The sequence below is a fragment of the Lepus europaeus genome, chromosome 3, assembly GCF_033115175.1.
Source record: "Lepus europaeus isolate LE1 chromosome 3, mLepTim1.pri, whole genome shotgun sequence".
In the NCBI taxonomy this organism is placed as follows: Eukaryota; Metazoa; Chordata; class Mammalia; order Lagomorpha; family Leporidae; genus Lepus; species Lepus europaeus.
The window spans coordinates 104366487-104392878 of NC_084829.1; the positions used below are offsets into that span (position 1 = coordinate 104366487).

A 26392-nucleotide genomic window follows, 5' to 3' on the forward strand; every position below is an offset into this window, starting at 1 on the left:
GTTTTGTTTTCCTTAAACTCTTGTTATGCAACCTGTGGCCTGAAGGACCAACAGCCTCACATCACCTGTGAACCCAGAAACACAACACCCCTAAGCCAGGCTGAAACCTACACTCAGAAACTGCACGTTAGCAAGATAAGCAAGTAATTCTAAAGAAAACACTCTGAAATGTGAGAAGCACTACTGAAAATACTAACATACATTTACCATAGACATGAAGAACCTATTCAAACCACCGGAGTCAATGTCAATTAAAAATCAGAGAAAAATATCTACTTGAAAACTTCTTCACAAGCATTGTTTTCAAGAATTGAATCTGAACTCCAAATGATCAAAATCTGTGTGTGGCTGAGGCAAGGAAGTTCTCTTGAAGGCTTTAGTGCTGCACAAAATTTAATTTTAAAAAACTTTGAAAACAACTATAAAACAAAGTCTAAGAAGTCTGGTTAGAGCACAAACATCATGTGGCATCCTCAATACAATATCGTAAAAGATAAAATTAATACCAGAACATCAACTGATAGAACTATTGCTTGATAAATGCAATTTGTTGAGTAAACTGGTTTTTTGGGGTGATACACACACACACACACACACATTTCTTCACTAAAAGTATTGCTTTTCTGCAAACTGACATTTATTCAGTTTCAATATAATCAATCAAAACCCAGAAGATAGCACAATAAGGCAGGCTTATAATAAGCATTGCAAGCTACTGATTTTATACCTGAAGCAACCTTGCAGATATGCTGGGTCCAGACACAACCCTAATTCTAAATAAAGGGAACGTAGTACAGTATATAGAAAAAAGTCTCATCAATAACTGTCTTCCAACACAGGCCAGGATCAGAAAGACTATGAGAAAACTTAAAATGTCTTTTGTAATGTCATGACTAATGACAGATTCTTACAGCTGATTTTTCTAATAATCTTTCTACTGGAAAGAAAAAGTTATGATCTATTAGGGACTCTAAAGAGCTTGTTTTTATGTGGTTTACACTATTGATATTTACTTTATTAGAAATGATAACTCATATATTTAAAAAACCTCATTTCAATGAAAAACAACTGTGTTTTCCGGGACAACAAGTTTCTTTAAAAAAAAAAAAAAGTAGGGAACAACTGGCATTATTTTACATTTATGCAAATCTCTTTAACATCTTAATAGAAGATAGATGGATTATCTGATTTGCATCTCTGTTCAGTATTTTGCAATATATTGTTTTTACTGAAATATATAATAAAGCTAAGCTCATCAAGATATATACTCAGAGTTGGAAAAAGGTATATTTTAAGAGCCTTTTCACACTTATGGGTATTCTATGTAGATCTTCAAAAGTCGATGACATTTCACTTAATGAAAATTTTTTTTTTGAATCAGCTATTAAAAAGACAACCAATCTTATCAGAGAGCGGGTAGGGCAAGTAACATCTCAGTAATATATGGAGCAGATTTGACCCGACAGCCACCTTAAAAGGGTTTCTTGGTACACAGATCACTGTGAGACCCTCTGCTTGTTATCAAGCCTATCATTACTACAATCCATTGATTCATGTAATCAATAACTACAGACAGCTTTTTACATAGCATCAGCTAGGTACTATGAAGTGTCTTAAGTATCTGAATGTTTTTGTGTTATCCACTTACTTATCCCAAGCTCCTATAACAGTGCCTAGTTGGCGTACAGCAGGATCAATAACTGTTGAATGGATGAATGGATGGATGGATAGCTATGATAAATTCAAACCCAAATTTTAGTCTTTTACAGTCTGTATTTCACATGCAAAAAATAAACAAGTTATCTATCTACTGGAATTATTTTCTTGCTTTTGAAGTTAAGATAAAAGACTTATTAAGCAATATGGGACCTCTACTCTCAATTTGTTTGAAGTGGTTTTATCTTCAAACCACACTAAATTTAAATTGTTGTACATACAGGCAGTCCATGCTGTGCATGTATTATAGTAACTGAAATTCATGCACATTGAAACCATGTGGTCAATCTACATGGTCTTAAGTTACCCAAGATCTTCAATAACACAATACTGTACAAGAAACATTAGTACTAATGTATAGAGAAATAAGCACTCATGACCTACAAGCTCATTTTCAGTAAAACTAGGCGAAAAAAGCATCAGGAAAACCACATAAGCGGCTTTCAGGCAGTGTCACTGAAGACATACCTATTATAAGAAAGCAAACCAGAAGCTGAAATGCTTTTCTGAAGCCTACATCTCTCCATCCCACTACCTACTGTAATATGAGAATCTCTGCCAGCAGAAGTGTTTCCAGTTGTCAATAGTGTTTGTGAACTGGGGCTTGGTGAACGGAGCAGAAGCAAGGTGGATGGGGGAAACAGGGACCAGCACATTATAATACATGGAGACAAAATTAGGTTGCTCGGATTTTTTTTTTTTTTTTTTTTTTTTTTTTTTTTTTTTGACAGATAGAGTTATAGACAGTGAGAGAGAGAAAGGTTTTCCTTCCATTGGTTCACCCCCCAAATGGCCGCTACGGCTGGCATGCTGCACTGATCCAAAGCCAGGAGCCAGGTGCTTCCTCCTGGTCTCCCATGCGGGTGCAGGGGCCCCAGCACTTGGGCCATCCTCCACTGCCTTCCCGGGCCACAGCAGAGAGCCGGACTGGAAGAGGAGCAACCGGGATTAGAACCCGGAGGCCATATGGGATGCAGGCGCTGCAGGCGGAGGATTAACCAAGTGAGCCATGGTGCTGGCCCCCAGGCTGCACAGATTTTAGCTTTTTTTTTTTTTTTTAAACTTTTATTTTTTGACAGGCAGAGTGGATAGTGAGAGAGAGAGAGACAGAGAGAAAGGTCTTCCTTTTTGCCGTTGGTTCACCTTCCAATGGCCGCTGTGGCCGGCGCATCGCGCTGATCCGAAGCCGGGAGCCAGGTGCTTCTCCTGGTCTCCCATGTGGGTGCAGGGCCCAAGGACTGCCTTCCCGGGCCATAGCAGAGAGCTGGCCTGGAAGAGGGGCAACCGGGATAGAATCTGGCGCCCCAACCGGGACTAGAACCGGTGTGCTGGCGCCGCAAGGTGGAGGATTAGCCTGTTAAACCACGGCGCTGGCCAAGATTTTAGCCTATGCTTAAAAAATACAAGCACGAACACTTCTCAAAACAGGCATGTCATATCTTTGGACTTCTGTTTCATCCTTCCTAATTTGATCAAAACAGCTTTAAGAATTAATAGTGTTAAGTTCTCCTGCTTTCTACCACCATGCCCATATATACACCCAGGATATCTGACTTTTAAAAATGCATATAATTTTTAAAACTCTTAAAAATTTTAAACAGTCTCTTCAACTCTACTAAAGAAAAAGGCACTTAGCCACTAGAAGTTAAAGTGGTTTTTCCAAGAATTAAAACAAAATTTAAAAATATTTCATAGATGAACTTTAATGGAAGCTTATAAATAAGAAAATGTCATTGAAAAATGATAAATAACTTCATTTTTAAAAAAACAGATTCTACAATAAATACAGTACTACTACAAGTGGGACAAATGTGAAATGCTATTTAAACTATACCTTAAAATGGACTGTGATGTTCCAAGGAAGAGCTGAACTTGATGCAAGAAGATCAAATAGCAAACCAATTGGATAATGCCTAAAAATGAAGAAGTATATTTTAAGATAAAAAAATATGGAAAATTGCTACTACAACCTCAAAATAAATTGCCAGCAAACATTCTAACACTAAATACCAGTAGCTTTAACCACAGATCAAAAGAAGGTAACAAATGTTATAAGCCAGGGCCTATGTGAAATCCTGTGCAAGTATTAGGTAGCTTTCTTCTAACCACTTCATTCCCCCACAGAATCATCCATATTCACAGTGGGACTCAAAGGTACAATATGACAAGACATTGTTGTTTCTCTGTGTTGCAGTGTCTAATTATCACCCCAGTTTTAAAATGACAGTTGTTTATCTAGAAGTTTACTCAAATTTATTTTTTTGAATGCAGAGTACTTTATTTTTTTAAACTTTTATTTAATAAATATAAATTTCCAATGTACAGCTTTTAGATTACAGTGGCTTCGCCCCCCCATAACTTCCCTCCTACTCGCAACCCTCCTATCTCCCGCTCCCTCTCCCATTCCATTCACATCAAGATTCATTTTCAATTCTCTTTATATACAGAAGATCAATTTACTATATACTAAGTAAAGATTTCAACAGTTTGCACCCACACAGAAACACAAAGTGTAAAGTACTATTTGAGTACTAGTTATAGCATTAATTTACATTGTACAACACATTAAGGACAGAGATCCTACATGGGGAGTAAGTGCATAGTGACTCCTGTTGTTGACTTAGCAAATTGATACTCTTGTTTATGGTGTCAGTAATCACCCTAGGCTCTTGTCATGGGTTGCCAAGGCCATGGAAGCCTTTTGAGTTCACCAACTCCGATCTTATTTAGACAAGGTCATAGTCAAAGTGGAAGTTCTCTCCTCCCTTCAGAGAAAGGTACCTCCTTTGATGGCCTGTTCTTTCCACTGGGATCTCACTCACAGAGATCTTTATTTAGGTTTTTGTTTTTGTTGTTTTGTTTTGTTTTCAGAGTGTCTTGGCTTTCCATGCCTAAAATACTCTCATGGGCTCTTCAGCCAGATCCGAATGCCTTAATGGCTGATTCTGAGGCCAGAGTGCTGTTTAGGACATCTGCCATTCTATGAGTCTGCTGTGTATCCCGCTTCCCCACATTGGATCGTTCTCTCCTTTTAAATTTAGTTTTTATTTTAAATCAACCTAAAATTTTAGAAAATTTTAAGAATCAAAATGAGCACCTAAAAACCATGCAATTCACAAGTTCTAAGTTAATACTAATAATATTATAGAGTATAAATTTCTAGCCTTTTGTCTATACATATATATCTAAATATAGATTAGGAACATCCTTTACAACTATGTTTCAACCTGCTTTTCTTCTGAACACAAAATTATAACATCAATACTTCCAAGTTACTGAGTATTATTTTGAAACCTGATTCTCTCTCTCTTTTTTTTTTTAAAGATTTATTTGAAAGTCAGAGTTAGAGAAGGGAGGGGAGATAGAGAGAGAGAATCTTCTATTAGCTGGTTTACTCTCCAAATGGTTGCAACAGCCAGAGCTGAGCCAGGTGCCAGGAACTTCATATGGGTCACCCACATGGGTGGCAGAGGTTCAATCACTTGGGACAAGTTCCATTGCTTTTCCCATGCAGTAGCAGGGAGCTGACTGGAAGCAAAAACAGCCAGGACACAAACCAGCATCCATAAAGGATGCCAGTGTCACAGGTGGCAATTTCACCAACTATGCACAATGCTGGCACACTTCATGTTATTTTTAAGAAATCAATTTTGTCTTCCTAAACAAGAGAATATTTCCTAAATAACCATTACTCACACTGAAACAAGTTACTTCGCAATAAAAATCAATGATACAGGCCGGCGCCGCGGCTCAATAGGCTAATCCTCCGCCTAGCGGCGCCGGCACACCGGGTTCTAGTCCCGGTCGGGGCACCTATCCTGTCCCGGTTGCCCCTCTTCCAGGCCAGCTCTCTGCTGTGGCCAGGGAGTGCAGTGGAGGATGGCCCAAGTCCTTGGGCCCTGCACCCCATGGGAGACCAGGATAAACACCTGGCTCCTGCCATCGGATCAGCGCGGTGCGCCGGCCGCAGCGCGCTACCGCGGCGGCCATTGGAGGGTGAACCAACGGCAAAAGGAAGACCTTTCTCTCTGTCTCTCTCTCTCACTGTCCACTCTGCCTGTCAAAAAAAAAAAAAAAAAAAAAAATCAATGATACAAACCTTGCAGAAATCAATGGGCCAACCTTATTTTTTTAAGTTATCCATCTAAAAGATCTAAAGTGAGGCAGCCTAATTAGTGAATTAGAATTAGATAATGTTCCCAATAGCAAAAAGAAGCATATATGGCATTATATAAAATCTGCTTTTTATCTATGTAATCTATTAACTTACTTCAGATTTAAGAGCTGTAAGATTTGAAAACATATCTAACTGCAATCACAGTGAGTAATCCTGACCAAGATTCAAACATAAAGGTTTCTTCAAAAGGCTTTTGGAGATATGGAATTAAACATTAACATTAAATTAAATATTAAATTAAATCAATTAAATATTTTAATATTAAATTAAAATTTGAAGTTACCGACTTACTGACCTACAGAGAGAGAGAGAGAGAAGAAGGAAGATGAGAGAGAGAAAGGGAGAGGGAGAGGAAAAGAGAGAGAGAAAGAGAAATGCTTGATCTTCCATCTGCTGGTTTACTCCCCAGCCAGTCAGGAGCCTGGAACTCCATCCAGGTCTCCCAGATAGTAGCAGGGGCCCAGAAACTTGGGCCATCCTCTGCTGCTTTCCCAAGTGCATTAGCAGGAAGCTGGATTGGAAGTGGAGCAGCTGGGACTCAAACTGGTGCTCATATGGTATGCCAGCTTAACCAACTGTACCACAACACCAGCCTCAGATCATGTACTTATTTACAGGTAATTAAGGATGAATGCCCTATGGATAAAAATAACAGCGAGGTGGATAAGTTTAGTCTCAGTGTGTTATATTTCTTAATAAACCCTAATCTCCTCTCTATTTGAAAGAGCATTCAACACTAATCCTTCATAACTGAACAGACTACTGGAGGAAATTTTGGACTCAGGAAAATCTATGGCCTCAACCAAAAACTATGATTAAAGTTTTAAAAAAATACACCACAAACAACTTAAGACAACTACTCAATTCCAATCCTTCTTTCTGTACTATTAAAAGTGTACAAGCTCTCACTAATGTAACTAATGCTTTGTACTTTTACAAAACAGACCATTTGAAGTCTGTCTTTAGAATATCTCTCCGAAACCAGTATATGGGTAAATGTGGGTATTTAATAAACTGTGATTTACCTGAAATATATATATATATATATATATATATATATATATATATAACAATGTCAAAAGTGACAGCATATTGCTTTCAAATTCTAAATAACATCACAAATAAAATTATACAGGATCCTGTAAGCAAATTAAGGTGGACTACAATGTAAGACTCACCTAAGACCACACAGAATAACAATTCAGTGTTTTCATGCATTCTCACAGCATCTCACATCTTGAAGAGAGAGGGACAGGCAGAGAGAGACAGAGACCTTCCATCTACTGGTTCATTCCCCAAATGGCCACAATGGCCAAGGCTGGTGCCAGGCTGAAGCCAGGAGCCCAGAGCTTCATCTGGGTCTCCCACATCTCACAAGCAAATTTTAAAAAAAATCAGTGGCCAGCATCATGGTGTAGCAGGTTAAGCCACTGCTTGTGATGCTGCCTCCCATACAGCACTGCCAGATGGAGTCTTGGCTACTCCATTTTCAACCTAGTTTCCTGATAATGTGTTTGGGAAGGCAGCAGAAGAAAGCCCAAGTAGTTGGGCCCTTGTCACCCATGTAGGTGACCAGGATGGAGTTTGCGGCTTCTTCTACTCTAGTCCAGAACTGGCTGTTGTGGCCATTTGGGGAATGACCCTGCAGAGGGAATACCTCTATATTCCTCTCTCTCTCTTTTGCTCTGCTTTTCAAATAAATTTTTAAAAAATCTTTAAGAAAAAAAATCTAACACGAGCAGTCTTCAAAAATTTCATGAAAAACGCATTTTATTAAAAAAAAGTGTGGATTTCCAATTTTCTTACATCAAAATAAACTTACCTTTTAATCCCATGAATTTCTTGAAGTTCCCTCATATAATATCAGAAGTACTCTGCAGGAGCAGGCTTAGTGGCTAAGATGCCTCTTGGGATACCAACATCCTATCTTGTAGTGCCCAAGTTTGAGTACTGGCTTGCTCCCCATTCTAACTTCCTGATAATATGCACCCTGCAAAGCAGATGATGGTCCAAGTACCTGGGTCCCTGCCACCCTTGGGAGAGACCCAGATTGAGCTCCAGCCTCCCAGCTTTGATGTGGGTTACATCAGGCTGTTACAGACATTTCAGGACTGAACCAACAAATGGAAGATCTCTCGCTCTTTTTCAATTAAATGGAAAATTTTTAAAAGTTAATAAATAGGGGAACAGCATACTGGTGTAGCAAGTTAAGCCACCACCTGCAATGCCAGCATCCCATATGGGTGCCAGTTCGAGCCCCAGCTGCACCAGTTTAAATCCCAGCTGCTCCACTTCTGATCCAGTTCCCTGCTGGTGCTCCTGGGAAGATGCAGAAAGTGGCCCAGGTGCTTGGGCTCCTGCACTCATGTGGGAGACTTAGAAAAAGCTTCTGACTCGTGGTTTCTGCCAGGCCCAGTCCTGGATGTTGCAGCCATTTGGGGAATGAATAAGCAGATGAAAGATCACTCTCTCTCTCTCTCTCTGTCTCTCTCCGTGTCTGTTTGTCCCTCCCTCTCTACTTCATCTCCCTCTCTATAATTCAGCCTTTCAAATAAATAAACCTTAAAAAAAATTATAGAAATACATGAACAATAAATGTCTAAGGACAAAAGGAACATAGGGTATTCTCATCAATTTAGTCATTTAACAGAAGGACTTTTTATCACATGCTCTGTTATGTTAAGAACCTGTACCATTCCATTTTCTTAAAATGATATATGCAGGGCCAGCATAGTGGCACAAAAGGTTAAGCTGCTGCCTGCAGCTCCGGCATCCCATATGGGTGCCAGTTAAGAGACCTGGCTGCTTCACTTCAGATTCAGCTCCCAGCTAATGGCTTGATAAAGCAGTGGAAATGACCCGAATGCTTGGGCCCCTGCACCCACATGGGAAACCTGGAAGAAGCTCCTGGCTCCTAGCTTTGGCCTGGCATAGCCCCAGCTGTTTCAGCCATTTATGGAGTGAACCAGCAAATGGAAAATTTCTCTATATGTCTTTTCCTCTCTCTCTAACTATGCCTTTCAAACAGATGAAAATGTAAAAATAAAAATAAAAGGATATGTGACAGTATTCTTTCATTTATTATGCCATTTATACACAATTTACTTGACAGCAGGTAATGTCAAATGCAGATTTGCATATAAAATTGATTGAAAGGAATCAGATGATGTAGAAATGAGGAAAAAAGTATTAGACTGATATTCTAACTAGTGTCTGGTAACATAAAAACAAAGTACAAAAAAATCATGAGCTGACAAATGTTTTATAAATTTCTTCAAGCACTGCTATCAAGTACAGGAAGAGCCAGAAGAAATGATAAGCTAGAACCTCTTTGAGGCCCATCTGAACGTAAAAACTGATGAGCAGTCAGCTGCATGCAGAGGATCCTGCCCATTTCAGAAACCTTCAAACTGTATGTTAATGATCATTAAAATTCATATTAAAATCATAACACACTACTACTTTATTCTAACTTGCTAAAATTACATACAAAATTACTTTAAAAATGTATTTTTTAAAAAAGTTCATTGATCCTTATGTTAAATGATGGTGACCCTTTTTCCTTGTATTCCATGAATTCTGACACCTAAAATTATATTTAAATTTAAATAGGAGGCGAGCTTTGTGGTGGAGCAGGTTAGGTTACACTGCCTGCTACACTGGCATCCCATATGGGCTATGGTTCATACCCCAGATGCTCTGCTTCTGATCCAGCTCCCTGCTAATGGACGACAAAAGTAAAAGATGGCCCAAGTGTTGGGGCTCCCCATGTGTAAGACCTGGAGAAGCTCCTGGCTTCGGCCTGGCCCAGCCCTGGCCACTGTGGTGTAAACCAGCAGATAGAAGATTTCTCTCGCTCACTGTCTGTGTGTGTGTCTCTCTCTGTAACTCTGACTTTCAAATAAATAAATGAAATTTTTTTGAAAAGATTTATACATGGGGCTGGTGCTGTGGTATATTAGGTTAAGCTTCCACCTGCCACACTGGCATCCCACATGGGAGCAGGTTTTAGTTCCGGCTGAATCTATCTCCCTGATAATGTGCCTAGGAAAGCAGCGGAATACGACCCAAATGTCTGGGCCTCTACACCCATGTGGGAGACCCAGATGAAGCTCCTGGCTCCTGGCTTTGGATTGGCCCAGCTCCAGCCATTGTAGCTATTTGGGGAGTGAATCAGCAGATGGAAGACCTCTCTCTCTCTCTCCCTCTGTAACTCTGTCTCAAATAAAAATAAATAAATCTTTAAAGAAATTTTAATACATATAAAGTACTAACATAAACATCCTAAATTCTCATAATGTAGTGGTTAATAGTTATGGTGTAATAATATTGAAAAAATAAAATTGAAACAGGAAAGTTTAGGAGTAACTATTATATCTATTATCAAACTCTACAATTCTTATGTGAGTCAACGCAGATGTTTATGTCAGAATGATTTGATGAGATTATTCCCAACAAAGGTCCTATCTGAATTAACTGGTTCCCAGATTTCTGATTTCCGATTGACCTACTACCATTCAAGAAAATCTATATAAGAAAACATGACTGACAAAAACATACACACTGTAATCTGACTTACATCAAGGAATTCAAAAGTACTAATTTATACAACTCCTTTAAACAGATACTTGGTTTTGTCGGGAGGCCCCTAACCCACAACACACAAACCACATAAACCATAACTGTAGTAAATCAGAATGCAGTCATTTGGCTGTTATGTTGCTATTCCTGCCATCTAATCTAAGTTTTATAGAAAAAGAAGCATAGAAATACTTGTATATCCCATAGGAGGACCCAGTGAGTTAAAGGTTCAATTTATTGTCCTGTTTTTCAAAAATGACTACATCAGATTATTTTATATTAGGTCTATTTTCACATTTTAACTTTTTCTTTCTATTCTTTACATTGTTCTAGTCTTTCCCAAATTCAGTACTCAAAATGAACGTATTTTAAAGTTTATTTGTTGAAGTTCCTTCTTCCTTGTCCTATTACTAACTGTTCACATATACTGACATGTATGTGGTACTCACTGTGGAGCTGTCATGGATATGGCTCAGAAGGGAGTTCATTCTAGTTTAACTATGTCTCTATTCAGTCAGCAAATCAGGTATTCCAAGATTATCATTGAAAGCATCCTCACCGGGGCCAGCACTGTGGCGTAGTGGGTAAAGCTGCTACCTGCAGTGCCAATATCCCACATAGGTGCCAGTTTGAGTCCCGGCTGCTCCACTTCTGATCCTGCTCTCTGCTACTGTCTGGGAAAGCAGTAGAAGATGGCCCAAGTGCACCCACGTGGGAAACTGAAGAAGCTCCTGGCTCCTGACTTCAGATCGGCTCAGCTCCAGCCACTGCGGCCATTTAGGGAGTGAATCATCAGATGGAAGACCTCTCTCTCTTTCTCTGCCTCTCTGTAACTCTGCCTTTTAAATAAATAAGTAAAACTTGAAAAAGGAAGGAAGGAAGGGAGGGAGGGAGGGAGGAGGGATGAGGGAGTGAGAGAGGGAGAAAGAGAGAGAGAGAAAGAAAGAGAGAGAGAGAGAGAGAGAGAGAGAAAGAGAAAGGAAGAAAGAAAGAATCCTCACCATCTTAGAGAACTACTGCCCTCAGTCCATTTCACAGAAATAAATGCACCCTATTCTGAAATTTGCTCCATTAGTGACTCGCTGGCAACAAGATTACATTTCATTGAATTTTAAAAAGATACAATTACAAATGCAAATCAAAATAAGGTCATGATCACAATCAGTTTTGCCTTACTCTACAAGTGGCACAAATACCAACAGGTGTGGAGTACAATGTTTGCACAGCTTTCTAAGCATATTTTTACAACTGAAAAGGACAAAGATATTCAGGGATAGTCTACACAGAAAACACTATACAATTCAAAATTGAAAATCCGTTTTACAGAATATATAACTCCAGCAAATCACAACCTTAATAAAAAGGAAAAAAATGACTGGAAATGAGAAAAATCCACATAGCATTTGACTGAAATATTAAAATACTTTTCAAAGAAAAATTATAAAATGGCTTTGACTAAAGCACTTTGTTAAAATTTACTGTTGAATTCAGTTTAATATTAAATTTGAAGTCATTTTATTATATCCACAATCCCCATAAATATTTGCTTTAAAAAAAAAAAGATTTATTTGAAAGTTAGAGTTAGAGAGAGAGGGAGGGACAGAGAGAGATCTTATATCTGCTAGTTTACTCCCTAAACGGTCACAACGGCTGGGGCTGGGCCAGGCACCTGGAGCCTGGAATGCCATTCAGGTCTCCCACATTGGTGGCAGGATCTCTCACACTTGGGTCATCTTCCACTGCTTTTGCAGGTGCATTGGCAGGGAATCGGAAAGGAAGTGGAGTAGCTGGTACTTGAACCCAAGCTCAAATGAGATGCCAGCGTTGCAGGCAATGGCTTAAACAATGCTGGCCCCAATGTTTGCTTTTTATTTTCAAATCAAAAAGTAGTTTTGGGGGCTGGCATTGTGACACAGCAGGTAAAGCAGGTGCCTGTGATCTTGGTATCCCATATGGGCACTGGTTTGAATCCCCGGGGCTCCACTTCCGATCCAGCTCTCTGCTATGGCTTGGGAAAGCAGAAAAGGACAGCCCAAGTGCTTGGGCCCCTGCACCCATGTGAGAGGCCCAGAAGAAACTCCTAGATCCTAGCTTTATCTGGCCTGGCCCCAGCTATTGTGACCATTTGAGGAGTGAACCAGCAGAAAGGAAGATCTCTCTCTCTCTCTCTTTCTCTCTCTCTTTCAAATAACTAAATAAATCATTTTTTAAAAAGTTTTCAGAAGAACTCTGTCTCACCCTCTCTAACTCTGCCTTTCAAATAAATAAATAAATCATAAAAAAATGGTAGTTCCAACTTATTTTCACAATCCATCCTGAAAATATGTTAATTTAGGCAAAATAAAGTTTCCATTTATACACTTGCAAAAGTTTTCTAAATTTTGCACTTAAATACCTAAAACTTATACCAATATTAGCGTTTAGCAATGTATTCAATAGAAGACCCAGGAATTGTTCTCTCAAAATCATTCTAACATAAAAGTGACAAAGTGTGAACACTAGCTGTGCTAACAAGAAACCTCACCCCTTAAAACACAATGTTAGAGCACCCTCTGCTGCTCAATCTAAGCCTTCTTCAGGAAGCAGATTCTCTCAGTTGCGGCAGCCTTTCGAGTTCCCAAGTAACTTCCTACAGTTACGGGTACAAAGGAATACAGAGGACAGAGCTCTAATTAGGTAATACTTTCCTGGAAGCTTCTGTAAGCCAACAATATGTTTATTAAGTATTCATTATTTGTATACCACTGTTCATAAAGATTTTTCTACTCTAATTTGAACACACTAACATATGCAATTAAAATAGAGAACTACAAAACAGAATGTAAGCAGGTGTGCTGCCGAGAGCCCTGAAAACCTAGGTCCTGGGGCCGGCACTGTACTGTAGTGGGTAAAGCCACTGCCTGAGGTGCCAGCATCCCCTGTGGGCGCCAGTTCAAGTACTGGCTGCTCCATTTCTGATATAGCTCTCTGCTATGGGCTGGGAAAAACAGTGGAAGATGGACCAAGTCCTTGGGAGCCTGCACTCATGTGAGAGACTCAGAAGCAGCTCCTGTCTCTTGGCTTCAGATTGGCCTAGCTCCAGCTGTTGCAGCCATTTGGGGAGTGAACCAGCAGGTGGAAGATGTCTCATTGTTCTCTCTCTCTCTCTCTCTCTCTCTCTCTCTGCCTCTCTGTAACTGTGCCTTTCAAATAAATAAATATATAAATATATAAATATATGTTTAAAAAAATGAAAACCTAGGTCCTATTAGCTTCAGTTATTTCACATACTTCTTTAGTTTTCTAAATAAAAGAAGCTAATTTAGATTCATTCATCCATTTATTGGACAAGCATTTACTTAGCACCTGTGACATGCTGTAGTTTAAGGGTCGAAGGCCCCCCTCAAACATCTCACATAGATGTTTGAAGAGATACAACAAATTTGGGGCCAGTACTGTGGCTTAGAGGGTAAAGCCACAGCCTGCAAAGTGCTGGAATCCCATATGAGCGGCACTTTGAGTCCCAGCTGCTCCACTTCTGATCCAGCTCTCTGTGATAGCCAGGGAAATCATTAGAAAATGGCGCAAGTCCTTGAGCCCCTGTACCCACATGGGAGACCCAGAAGCTCCTGGCTCCTGGCTTTGGATTGGCACAGCTCCAGCCGTTGCGGCCAACTGAGGAGTGAACCACCAGATGGAAGACCTCTCTCTCTCTCTCTCTCTCTCTCTCTCTCTCTCTCTGCCTCTCCTTCTCTCTGTGTGTAACTCTGATTTTCAAGTAAATAAATATATCTTTTAAGAAAACAATAAATATGAAGAGACATTAACAATGACATGAAAATTATTGCTAGAGCCCACTGAGCACGTATCTGTGCCAAGCACTATGCCAAGAATCCTATATGTATAGAAACAAGCTGATCAAAGTACAAGGTACAATTGTTAACCCCACTGCACAGATAAGAAAACATGCAGAGTGGTCAAATAATTTGCACAAGATTATACCGCTAGTAAGTGAATGGCCTGGGATTTGAACCCTGATGCTTGGCTTCAGAGTCAGCATTCTTAACTATGATGTTACTATACACAGTGACAATATGACAGTACATACTCATGTACAGAAAGGAATCACAAGAGAAAGTACTCTAAGGTAGAAGTTTTAAACAGGAATGAAAAAAGAGGATAGGAAAAAAAGAAAACACAAGTAAATGGGACAAAAATGCTATAAAGGGCAAAAAGAGCCACAACACATCATTCAATATGCATGAAAAGATGTATTTTTTCTTATCTGGAAAGAAGCTGGTTCCCATGGGAGACCTGGAAGAAGCTCCTGGCTCCTGGCTCTGGTCTGGCCCAGCACTGGCCATTGCAGCTATCTGGAAAGTGAACCAGTGGGTAGAAGATCAATCCCTCTCTCTCTCATTGTCTCTCTGTGTCTCTTCCTCTCCCTGACTTGGCCTTTCATATAAATAAGCAAATAAAAAATCTATGAAAGGCAGAGTAACAGAGCAAGAGAAGGAGACAAAAAGAAAGGTCTTCCATCCACTGGACCACTCCTCAAATGGCCTCAAGGGCCGGAACCGGGCTGATCCGAAGCCAGGTGCCAGGAGCTTCCTTCCAGTCTCCAACAACGGTGCAAGGGCCCAAGCATTTGGGCCATCCTCTGCTGCCTTCCCATCCCAGGCTCATTAGCAGGGAGCTGGAGTGTAAGTGGGGCAGCCAGGACTTGAACTGGCACCCATAGGGATGTCTGCGCCATGTGGCTTTACCGGCTATGCCTCAACATCAGCTCCACAAATAAACCTTAAAAAAAAAAAGTGGATTCATGGGAAACCTTGTGCAGGCATCATGCTATGAGACAAAGGTAGAATCTTCCACTGCAAGTAACAGCTGTGGAGGCTGGGAGACAAATTAAGAACTACTAAAAGAATGCACGTGAGAGTGAGAGGGGTCTGAAGCTGACTGGAGAAAGGAGGGATTTAAGACATATTGAAAAGAAAGAAGCAGAACTAAGAAGCTGGATGATGAGGGAACCAAAAGTGAAGGATGGGCTAGCACTGTGGCTCACTTGGCTAATCCTCTGCCTGCGGTGCAGGCATTCTAGGTTCTAGTCCGGGTTGGGGCGCCGGTTCTGTCCCAGTTGCTCCTCTTCCAGTTCAGCTCTGCTGCGGCCCGGAAGGGCAGAGGAGGATGAGCCAAGTACTTGGGTCCCTGCACCTGCATGGGAGACCAGGAGGAAGTACCTGGCTCCTGGCTTCGGATTGGCATAGCGCCAGCCGTGGCGGCCATTAGGGGAGTGAACCAACAGAAGGAAGACCTTTCTCTCTGTCTCTCTCTGTCTATAACTCTCTGTCTCACTCTCATTGTCTAACTCTGCCTGGCCAAAAAAAAAAAAAAAAAAAAAAAAGAAGGAATCAACAAATTTTTTTAAGCTTTTTTTTTTTTTTTTTTGACAGAGTTAGACAATGAGAGAGCGAGAGAGAAGGGTCTTCCTTCCGTTGGTTCACCCCCCAAATGGCCGCCACGGCCAGAGCTACACCGAACCAAAGCCAGAAGCCAGGTGCCTCTTCCTGGTTTCCCACATGGGTGCAGGTGCCCAAACACTTGGGCCATCCTCCACTGCCCTCCAGGGGCACAGCAGAGAGCTGGAAGAGGAGTAACCGGGACTAGAACCCGGCGCCTATATGGGATGCCGGCGTCACAGGCGGAGGATTAACCAAGTGAGCCATGGCACCAGCCCATGAATCAACAAATTTTAAAGATTCAAAATTATGGTGTATGCTTTAACCATAGGAGAATCAAACTAAAATCAATGGTAGGAAAAGACAACAGAAAAACTTCTAAACACAGAGCTATTAATCACAACTAAATTACCCAAGATCCAAAAGAAAGTTTCATAGGAGATGTTAAATATATAAACATTTATGAAAATAAAAATATAACATATTAAAGCTTATGGGATACAGTAAAGGTGCTACTGAAATAAATTTATAGCACAAAACACTTCATAAGTGAAAAAGCATTCTATAGATTGGTTACACAACATTGTGAATGTAACTAACACTACTGAAATACCCACTTAAAAATAGTCAAGGTCGTAAATTCTGTATGTATGTATTTTACCATAACTAAAAACTTTAAAAGGGTTAAGATCTTAAATAACCTAATTCAAGAGAGTATTGCAAGCAAAATAAGCCCAAACAAGCAGAAGGAAGAAAATGAGAAAGAAAAGAAATCAATGAAATTGAAAATAGAAAAAGAGAGATATCAAAGAAATAAAGCCTGTTCTTAAAATAACTTAAGATTGATAAACCTCTATAAAATCTGACAAAAATAAAGATGCAGATACCCAGCATCAAGAAAAAAGGAATCAACACCCAGATACTGCAGTCATCAAAAGGTATGTATTACATACCTTATTATGTATTATTATGTATTACATAAACTTCATGCTCATAAATTCAACAACTTAGAAGAGATGAACCAATTCCTCAAAAACCACAAACTAACAATATTCAACTAAGATAAAATGGACAAGCTAAACAGATCTGTATAAGAGTACTTCAAAAGTTCATGGAAAAAATGGAATTAAAAGTATATTTTATTAGCAAAAATCTCTGAAATTGTATACATTCAAATGTATCAAATAAATTAAATGCATTGTTAAAAATCTCCCCAGAGGCCAGTGCTGTGGCACAGCAGGTTAAAGCCTTGGCCTGCAGAGCTGGCATCCCAAATGGGTGCTAGTTTGAGTCTCAGCTCCTCCACTTCGATTTCCAACTCTCTGCTGTGGCCTGGGAAGGCAGTGGAAAATGGCCCAAGTCCTTGGGCCTCTGTACCCACGTGGGAGACCCAGAGGAAGCTCCTGGCTCCTGGCTCCTGGCTCCTGGCTTCAGATCAGCTCAGCTCCGGCCATTGTGGCCATTTGGGGAGTGAACCAACGAATGGAAGATCTCTTTCTCTGGCTCTACCTCTCTCTGTAACTCTTTCAAATAAATAAAATAAATCTTTTAAAAAAACAGCTCCCCAAAAAAAGAATCTTTAGGCCCAAGTGATTTCACTGGAGAGTTCTAGCAAACATTTAATGAAGAATTAACACCACTTTAATCAGTCTTTTACAGAAAAGGCCAGAACACTTCCAAACTCATTTTATAAGGCCAGTAATATAACATCAAATCAAACAAAGACAATACAAAAAAAAAATTACAATCTCTCTCATGAGCTTAAGAAAAGTCCTCAACAAAATATTAGTAAATTCAACAATGTATGAAATTACGTACATACTATGACCAAATAGGATTTACATAAGGTATGCAAGAGCAGTCTAACATAAAAATTTATGAATATAACCTAATATAGCAACAAACTTAAAAAGTTATATCATGTTATACTCTGAGCATTCAAAAAATTGGAAATCTGAAATGCTTCAAAATCTAAAACTTTTTGAGCACAGATATGATGCTACAACTGGAAAATTCCACACGATCGCACATGATAGGGCCTCAGTCAAAACAGATATGCTAAAAGTGAGAAAAATTATTTTCAAGCTATGTGTATAAGGTGTATACAGCACATAATAAATGAATTTTGTGTTTAGACTTGGCTATCATTGCCAAGATATCTCCTGTATATGCAACTAATCCAAAATCAGAGATCTGTTTATTTCTGGTCCCAAGTATTTACATATGGGATACTGAACCTGTATTGATTCAAGAAAAAAATCTGACAAAACCCAACACTTAATTATGATAATTTCTCAGCAAGTTAGAATGACCTCAACTTGATAAAAATCATCTACAAAAACTTTACAGCTAAGAACATAATTAACTGTGGAAACCTAATAATACTCCCCCTAAAACAGAGAGCAGGAAAACATGTCTGCTCTCATCACTTACTCAGATACCAGAAGTTCTAGCCACTCCAATAAGTAGTAAAAGAAAAACAAATAAAAGGCCTAGAAATTGGAAAGAAATAAAAATTATTTACATTTATAGATGACATGACTGTCTCAGAGAAAATCCCAAGGGATCTAAAGCAAAAAGTAAACAAACAAAACCCACTTAGAACAAAAGTAGTTCTGTAAAGTTGTAGAACACAAAAACCAACCACATTTCTGAATATAATTAACATAAAGAAACTGACACTGAATGTTTCTCTTTAAGTCCATGGGTTGGCTTATGTCCACACTCAGAGCTGTGGGTGAATGTCTGCAGTGATTGTTTTAATAACAGCCCCAAATGGAAACAATCCATATGCATCAACTGCTGCATGGATAAACAAACATACAGTGGCCCCACCCTACATGAAGTAATATTCAGCAATAAAAAGGTTAGAAACACTGATATGTTTAAGGATGAGTCTCAAAAGCAGTACTTGAGGTGAAAGAAGCCAGACGCAAATTTAACTACATGATTCCATTTACATATGCCATTGTAAAAAAGGCAAACCTGCTGGGACAGAATTAGCTTAGATTGCCAAGAGCTGAAGGTAGGATAATGGGACTTAATATAAAGGACCACAAATGAATTCCGTGAGATAACAGAAATACGCTATTACCGTGGTTATAATGGCAATTACACAACTATTCAAATATTCAAACTGCATTCCAAAAAACATGTTTTATCCCATGTAAATTATGCTTGAGATTATTCTTCCTTTCTCACAGAATCTGTTAGTCATGTAGAATAGTAACAAAGAATTAACACTAAAGAGAAAACACAACTTGCTCTAACAAATCTGACCATATATGCTATTTCTTCAAAAAAAAAAAAAAAATCAAAACAAAACTTTAAAGCCAGGCATTTACTTTATTTTTTAAAGATTTTTATTTTACTTACTTGAAAGGCAGAGTTACAGGGAGAGGTAGAAACAGAGCGAGAGAGAGGTCTTCTATCCACTGGTTCATTCCCCAAATGTCTGCAACAACCGGGGCTGGGCTAGGCCGAAGCCAGGAGCCAGGAGTTTCTTCCAGGTCTCCCACATGGGTGCAGAAGCCCGAGCACTTGGGCCATCCTCTGCTCTTTCCCAGGTGCATTAGCAGGGAGCTGGATTGAAAGTGGATGGGGGGGGGAGGGGGGGCGCGGGCAAATCAGGGCCCATATGGGATGCCAGCACTGCAGGTCCCAGGCATTTACTTTAAAAACAAAGCCCCTGCACTCTCATTCTGTCCTACCTACAGGAAGACAGTCACATTTTTAATCACTAAATGTCCTGATTTGTCTAGGACTTCATTTTGTTTTTGCTCACAATTAAGAACTGTCACCTTATATGAAGACATAAGCTGAAGTCTCTAAATTAGGGATCAGAACCAGGGACAAGTTTGTAAAGGGAAAAGGAATATCAGTCTATGCTCTTTCTTCCTTCTCTTAGAAATTGTCTAGACTAGTGTTTGATTTTCTACCCTGCCCGGATTTATCTATCTCCAAAGAACCAAATCTAAGACACATGCTGTCATCCTACTCAAATAAATGCTCCTCTAAAGACACTCAAAGCCACTGCCTGACGTGCCTCAGGTGGTTTGAGTCCTGGCTGCTCTGCTTCCTTCCCAGCTCTCTGCTATGGCCTGGGAAAGCAGCAGAGGACGGCTCAAGTCCTTGGGCCCCTACCACCCAGGTGGGAGACCCGAAAGAAGCTCCTGGCTCCTGCTTTCAGCCTGACCCAGACCGGGCCATTGTGACTATTTGGGGATTTGAGGATTGAACCAAAAGAAGGAAGATATCTCTCTCTTTCTCTCCTTCTATCTCTGTAATTCTGCCTTTCAAATAAATAAATCTTTAAACATAAACAAACAAGAAAAATAATCAAAAGTCCAAGACTTAACAAAGCCTCAGTGGTAGCTGCTTCCCTTTACTGTAGGGAATTCATAGAATTATTCTATCCCATGAAGCCCCATGCTTAAAGCTAGGTAGATAGTCTTTTACGCTCATAGCCTATTTCCAGGAAGATAATTATTTAACAAGCAGAGAGAAAACATTAAGAATTAGCCCAGAAACCCTGAAGTACTACTTATGCCTCTAAAAGTTATTCATTCCTCCTATATAGGGGGTACCTAAAATAATGAAGAAAAAGATGCATCAGAAGTCATTAGCTGGGGGCCAGAGTTGTGCACGGTGGGCTATTAGGCACCACCTGCAATGACGGCATCCCATACAAGCACTGGTTGAGCCCTGGCCGCTCTACTTGCTATGTGCCTGGGAAAAGCAGCAGAAGATGGTCCCAGGGCTTGGATCACCTGCTCACCTGGGAGACCTGGATAGAATCCAGGCTCCTGCCTTCAGCACACCCAGTCCCAGCCATTGCGGCCATTTGGGGTAGTGAACCACTGGATGGAAGATCTCTCTCTCTCTCACTTGCTACCTCTTTCTCTCTCTCTCAACTCCCCCGACACTGCTTTTCAAATAAATTATAAATCTTTTTTTGAAGTCATCAACTGCAACAAGCTTACAGCATGACATAACCATGAAAATAATCCCACTACTAAAAAGTTAGCAACTCAAAAACTAAAATGAAAAATCTTCAACGTAATTTCTTTTCACATAAGCTCTCTCAAAGAGAAAAGAATCCTTCTCTTGAGTAAAAGACTTTCAGAAGGGATAAATACTGACAAAGTAGACATGTGGTGCACTTAGGCCAAAATCATTCTGTGGCAGGAACTGGGAGAAACGGGCCCCAACATTTACTGATACCATCCCTAGAATACAAAGCAACACACTGGGGACAAAAATAACCACCGCACAGGATAAAACAGCCACTGAGAGATAAGGACTTAGCAATCACTTACATGTTACAAACTAAACTGAGGTTCCCACAATTTCAAGAGTTTCTCCACTGGGAGTGGTTCTACCCCCACTAGGGGACATTCAGCAACATCTGTGAGTAGGACTGAAGGGAGTAGTCTCAAACTCGCGGCTAGAGACCAGGACTGCTGCTAAACACCCTATGGAAGGCCCCTCTCTGACAAGGAATTATCCAATTCAAAATGTCTGTGGTGACCCTGTTGAGGGAAACTCTGCCTTACAATAATAAAAATGAAAAGCTCTAGTAGTTACATAAATACTTATGATGATCCATAATCCATGGAAAGCAGTACGATTTAAATACCTAATTACAGTACAGACAGAACTGTCAAGTACATAGATGCATTCTATTGCTACTCACCCAATCCTTCCCCTCCTTCCTTTCCCTCTATTCTCTCCTGAGCTCGTCTTTTAAGCCACCTTCCCACTGCAAATCTCCAATTCTTCCAGAGAAATAAAAGGGAACATTGTCTTATCTATGAGGCTAGAAGTACTCCAGAAGAGTCATAATGAGGCTAATATATGGTCATAAATTTAAGTATTATGTTTTGATTATGAAAAAAAGAATGCTATGCTAACACAATTTTGTCATCTCTTTCCAGAATCACCTCAAAACATTAGACTTGATACATAACTCAATACAAAGTACCGGGGCCAGTGCTGTGGCATAGTGGGTGAAGCCACAGTGCCTGCATCCCATATGGGCGCCAGTCCAAGACCCAGCTGCTCCACTTCCAATCCAGCTCTCTGCCCTGGCCTGGGAAAGCAGTAGAAGATGGCCCAACTCCTTGGGCCTCTGCACCCGCATGGGAGAGCTGGAAGAAGCTCCAGGCTACTGGCTTCGGATCAGTGCAGCTCTAGCCGTTGCGGCCAAATGGGGAGTGAACCAGCAGATGGAAAATCTCTCTGTCTCTCCTTCTCTGTGTAACTCTGACTTTCAAATAAATAAATAAATCTTTAAAAAATAATACAAAGTACCACCTTGTCTGTTTCTTAACTACTATGAAAAAAGTTACCTATTCTGGGGATTTCATCAGAACAAAGTGAGTAGTCTTGGACTCAAATCTGCTGTGCATACTAGACACCTAAATAGCTTCTTTTTATTTGTCATTAAGTCTCTTTTAAAAACTCTTCATTTTGGGGCCAGTGGCCAGTTTGTGGCACAGTGGGTTAAAGCCCCGGCCTGCAGTGCCAGCATCCCATATTGGCACTGGTTCGGTTCCGGCTGCTCCACTTCCAATCCAGCTCTCTGCTATGGCCTGGAGAAGAAGCAGAGGATGGCCCAAGTGCCCACGTGGAAGACCCGGAGGAAGCTCCTGGCTCCTGACTTTGGATCAGCTCAACTCTGGCTGTTATGGACATCTGGGAAGTGAACCAGCAGACCTCTCTCTCTTTCTGTCTCTACCTCTCTCTGTAACTCTGCCTTTCAAATAAATAAAATAAATCTTTTAAAAAAACCTTCATTTTAATATTCTCAGATTCAGAAAGCAAGTCCATCTTTAACCTATTTTTATATTTTATATTTCATTTAAATCCGAGTCTGCATATTTTTCACTCAACTGCATATAATGGCAACATTTCAATATCTACATCCCAACATACTTTAAAACTACTTATTTTATAGTCTTTTCTCTTTAATTTCTCTAGTTTCATTAAATATTTTTGGAAGCACAGTGAACAAACCTCCTAATAACAGGGGAAGTATGAAAAACATCTGTACATGGGTAGGTCCACATTTAGGATTTATTTTCAATATCCTTCTTTAAAAATGACATAACACTAAAATAATTTTTCACATAAAAAGGAAGTCAATATATTTTAAATACTCTATACCAGCCTAGTCAAGATGCATTTAGGGCATAGTGTTCAAGTAAATGTGGCAATCTGTTTCAACAATGTCACTTTTAAGACATGTATGTGCATACAGAGATTTAGTATAAATATCTTGGAGATGGAAAAAAGCCAAATAGTGCCCCAGAGATGACTCAGCCATAAGGTAGTCTGAAATATATCTGTTTAAAAAAAACCTATAAACATATTATTTTAATAAATAAAAATCTATTACTGAAAATTTATGAATTTGTCCAGTCACCCATGCATCCACGTAGAAGGCAGAAATATTTTTAATAAAAAATTCTAATCATGGTTTAAACTTCACTTATTATATGAGGCTAGACTGGTGATTTCTTTCTTTATAGAACTTTTTTTTTTTTTACAATGACTTCAAGGCACTATACCTTCTTAACAATAGCATAAACTTAATTCTTAATAATGCAGAAAAATCCACTCACCATTTCAGTGGTGTGCCTTCATATTCAAACCATATCTCACTAATGTCTTCTTGTCTCATAACCTTCTGAAAGTGCTTTTTCACTTTGTCAGTTACCAACGTCAAATAACTTACTCTTGGCAATAGCAACTGAAATGAAAATTTGTAAAACCACATTTATTTACTAGTTATTCTTTCCAAAAATATATACTCAATAGGTTTTTGAATTTTAAGGAAAAACAGCTATGCTCTTTGCATTACTTCAAATTTCCCACACAAAGGTAAGTGCTTTTCATAGAAAATCAAAAACTAAAGGTTAGACATTTTAATTATTTGTTATGGGGTCATCATAAGTATAGTATAAATACCTAGAATAACTGAAACAAATCTACAATCTTTCTGTGAACACTTTAAATAAAAATGATATAGTTACACCATTTAGGATACTTATTAGTTCTATCAAAAAAATTTTTAAGATTTATTTATTTGAAAGAGTTACAGAGAAAGGTAGAGACAGAGAGGGAGGGAGGGAGGGAGGGAGGGAGGGAGGAAGGGGGGGTCTTCTATCCATTGTTTTATTTCCCAAATGGCTGCAACAGCCAAAGCTAAGCCAATCAGAACCCAGGAGCCAGGAGCTTCTTCCGGATCTCCCACATGGGTACAGGGGCCTAAGCACTTGGGCCATCCTCTGTTGCTTTCCCAGGCACATTACCAGGGAGCTGGATGGGAAGTAGAGCAACTGGGACTCAAACCAGTGCCAATAGGGGATGCTGGCGCTGGAGGCCAGGGCTTTAACCCATTGTGCCACAGCACTAGGCCCGAGTTCTATCAAATTTATCTTAAAAATCAAAGTAATTCACCTGAGTCAAAGTGTTCAGAGAAGATAATGAACTCAACCCAATAATACACCTAGACTCATCAATCAGAACCTCTTAATTGGTCCACCATGTTTTGAAGACTAGGAAAGAATATACCATTTAGTAAGGCCTCAACTGGAGCAATATGAAGGAGGTCAGTGTTTTACTCCCAGAAAAGGTAGCCAGAAAGAAAAGAGACTTTTAGAAAATTAATTATGATTTATATGGTTAAGAACCCATAAGTAGACAAAGGAGAAGGTTGGCAAAAATTCATGTTTTTCCACCTTTGCAACAGATACTCTAGCCATTTCTTGCTTTACCAAGCTTCTGCCTTCTTTGGGTGGCAAAACTGCTTTGCTTTTCATCGTCAGCAACTTTTATTAAGTCTAACTCTGCACCATCACAGTGATGTCTTTTGATGAGGAAACCTGGCAGAATTGCTAGGCTGGCAAATATTTATAAAGAGAAAAATTATAGTTGAAGGAACTGATATTTAATCCCTGAAGTCTAAGATAACAAGGCCAACTACTTGGGATGACCTTAATAGCAGTCTTTGGGGCTACAAGGTACAGCGGTACAAGAAGACAGTTAATATTCTCCAGTGTGGAATATGAGGCATGAAGTACTACACACAAGCTATTAAATAGGACTGATACTATGGATCAACAGAATATACGTCCTTCTTTTATAAAGAAATGACTAATTAATGGGCCGACAATTTGGGTAGCAGGTTAAGCCACCACCAGCAACACCAGCATCCCATATGGGTGCTAGTTCACGTCCTGGTTACTCCCCTTTCAATCCAGCTCCCTGCTAATGGCCTAGAAAAGCAGCAGAGGGCAGCCCAAGTGTTTGGGCCTCTGCTAACCACGTGGAAGACCCAGAAGCTCCTGGCTCCTGGCATTCGCCTGGCTCAGCCAAGGCCGCTGTGGCTACTTGGGGAGTGAACTAAGCAGATGGAAGATCTCCCTCTCTCGCTGTAACTCTTTCAAATAAATAAATCTTGAAAGAAGAGAAAGAGAAAGAGAAAGAGAAAGAGAGGAGGGGGTGGGGGAGGGGGTGAGGGAGGGCAAGAGAGAGGGAGAGAGAGGGAGAGAGAGGGAGAGAGAGCGTGAGAGCAAAAGAGAGAGAGAGAAGGCGAGAGAGGGAGGGGGAGGGAGGAAGGAAGGGCTAATTAGAAAAAAAAAGGAAATCAATATTTACTATACATAAGGAAAAGCAACAGTTCCTTTACAGGAAGTATTATCACCTATTTTACAGACAGTTTAACTTCAAAATCATATGCTATTAAATAAATAGCAGAGAAAAAATTCATTGGATTCTTTCAGAAGCCACAGAATCAATATAAAAAGATGTGACATGAAGTCTCTAAGAAATAAAAACAGCTGGGGCCCACACTGTGGTGTAGCGGATAAAGCTGCCGCCTGCGGTGCCAGCATCCCCTATAGGTGCCAGTTTGAGTCCCAGCTGCTACACTTCTGATCCAGCTCTCTATTATGGCCTGGGAAAGCAGTAGAAGACAGTCCAAATCCTTGGGCCCCTGCACTGGTGCGGGAGACCTGGAAGAAGCTCCTGGCTCCTGGCTTCGGATCGGTGCAGCTCCTGCCACTGCAGCCAATTGAGGAGTGAACCACTGGATGGAAGACCTCTCTCTCTCTGCCTCTCCTTCTCTCTCTGCATAACTGATTTTCAAATAAATAAATAAAATATTTTAAAAAAATAAAAACAGCACAGTAAATCAGCCATTAAAAAATAATTATAACCAATTAGTCTAATAAGATCTATATTGGTAAATTCTGAAGTTTAGTTTTACATGACTGCTGGTCATTACAGTAATCTGTCTCATAGAGATGTTAAGAAGGAAGACGCACCACAACTACTGAGCATGGCTCTCAGCTCCTGATCCTGAACAATGCTGCATTACATGCCTACAATTTAAAGTTGAATTCAAAAATGACTTTCTATGAAATAAAAATTTCTTTACAACAGGAATGAAAAACATGAGAATGAAACCTCCTAT

General features: G+C 39.9%; 1 protein-coding gene across 5 annotated transcripts in view; it reads right to left on the bottom strand.

Moving 5' to 3' along the window:
• Window positions 1–26392, bottom strand: part of ATG5 (autophagy related 5) — a 160321-nt gene that overhangs the window by 112944 nt on the left and 20985 nt on the right. For all 5 annotated transcript variants that reach the window (XM_062186564.1, XM_062186565.1, XM_062186566.1 and 2 more), the window contains exons 3-4: window positions 23538–23665; window positions 3551–3629 (exon numbers count right to left, since the gene is read on the bottom strand). In XM_062186564.1, coding sequence (XP_062042548.1) covers window positions 3551–3629; window positions 23538–23665 — 207 coding nt within the window. The remainder of the gene's footprint in view (window positions 1–3550; window positions 3630–23537; window positions 23666–26392) is intronic.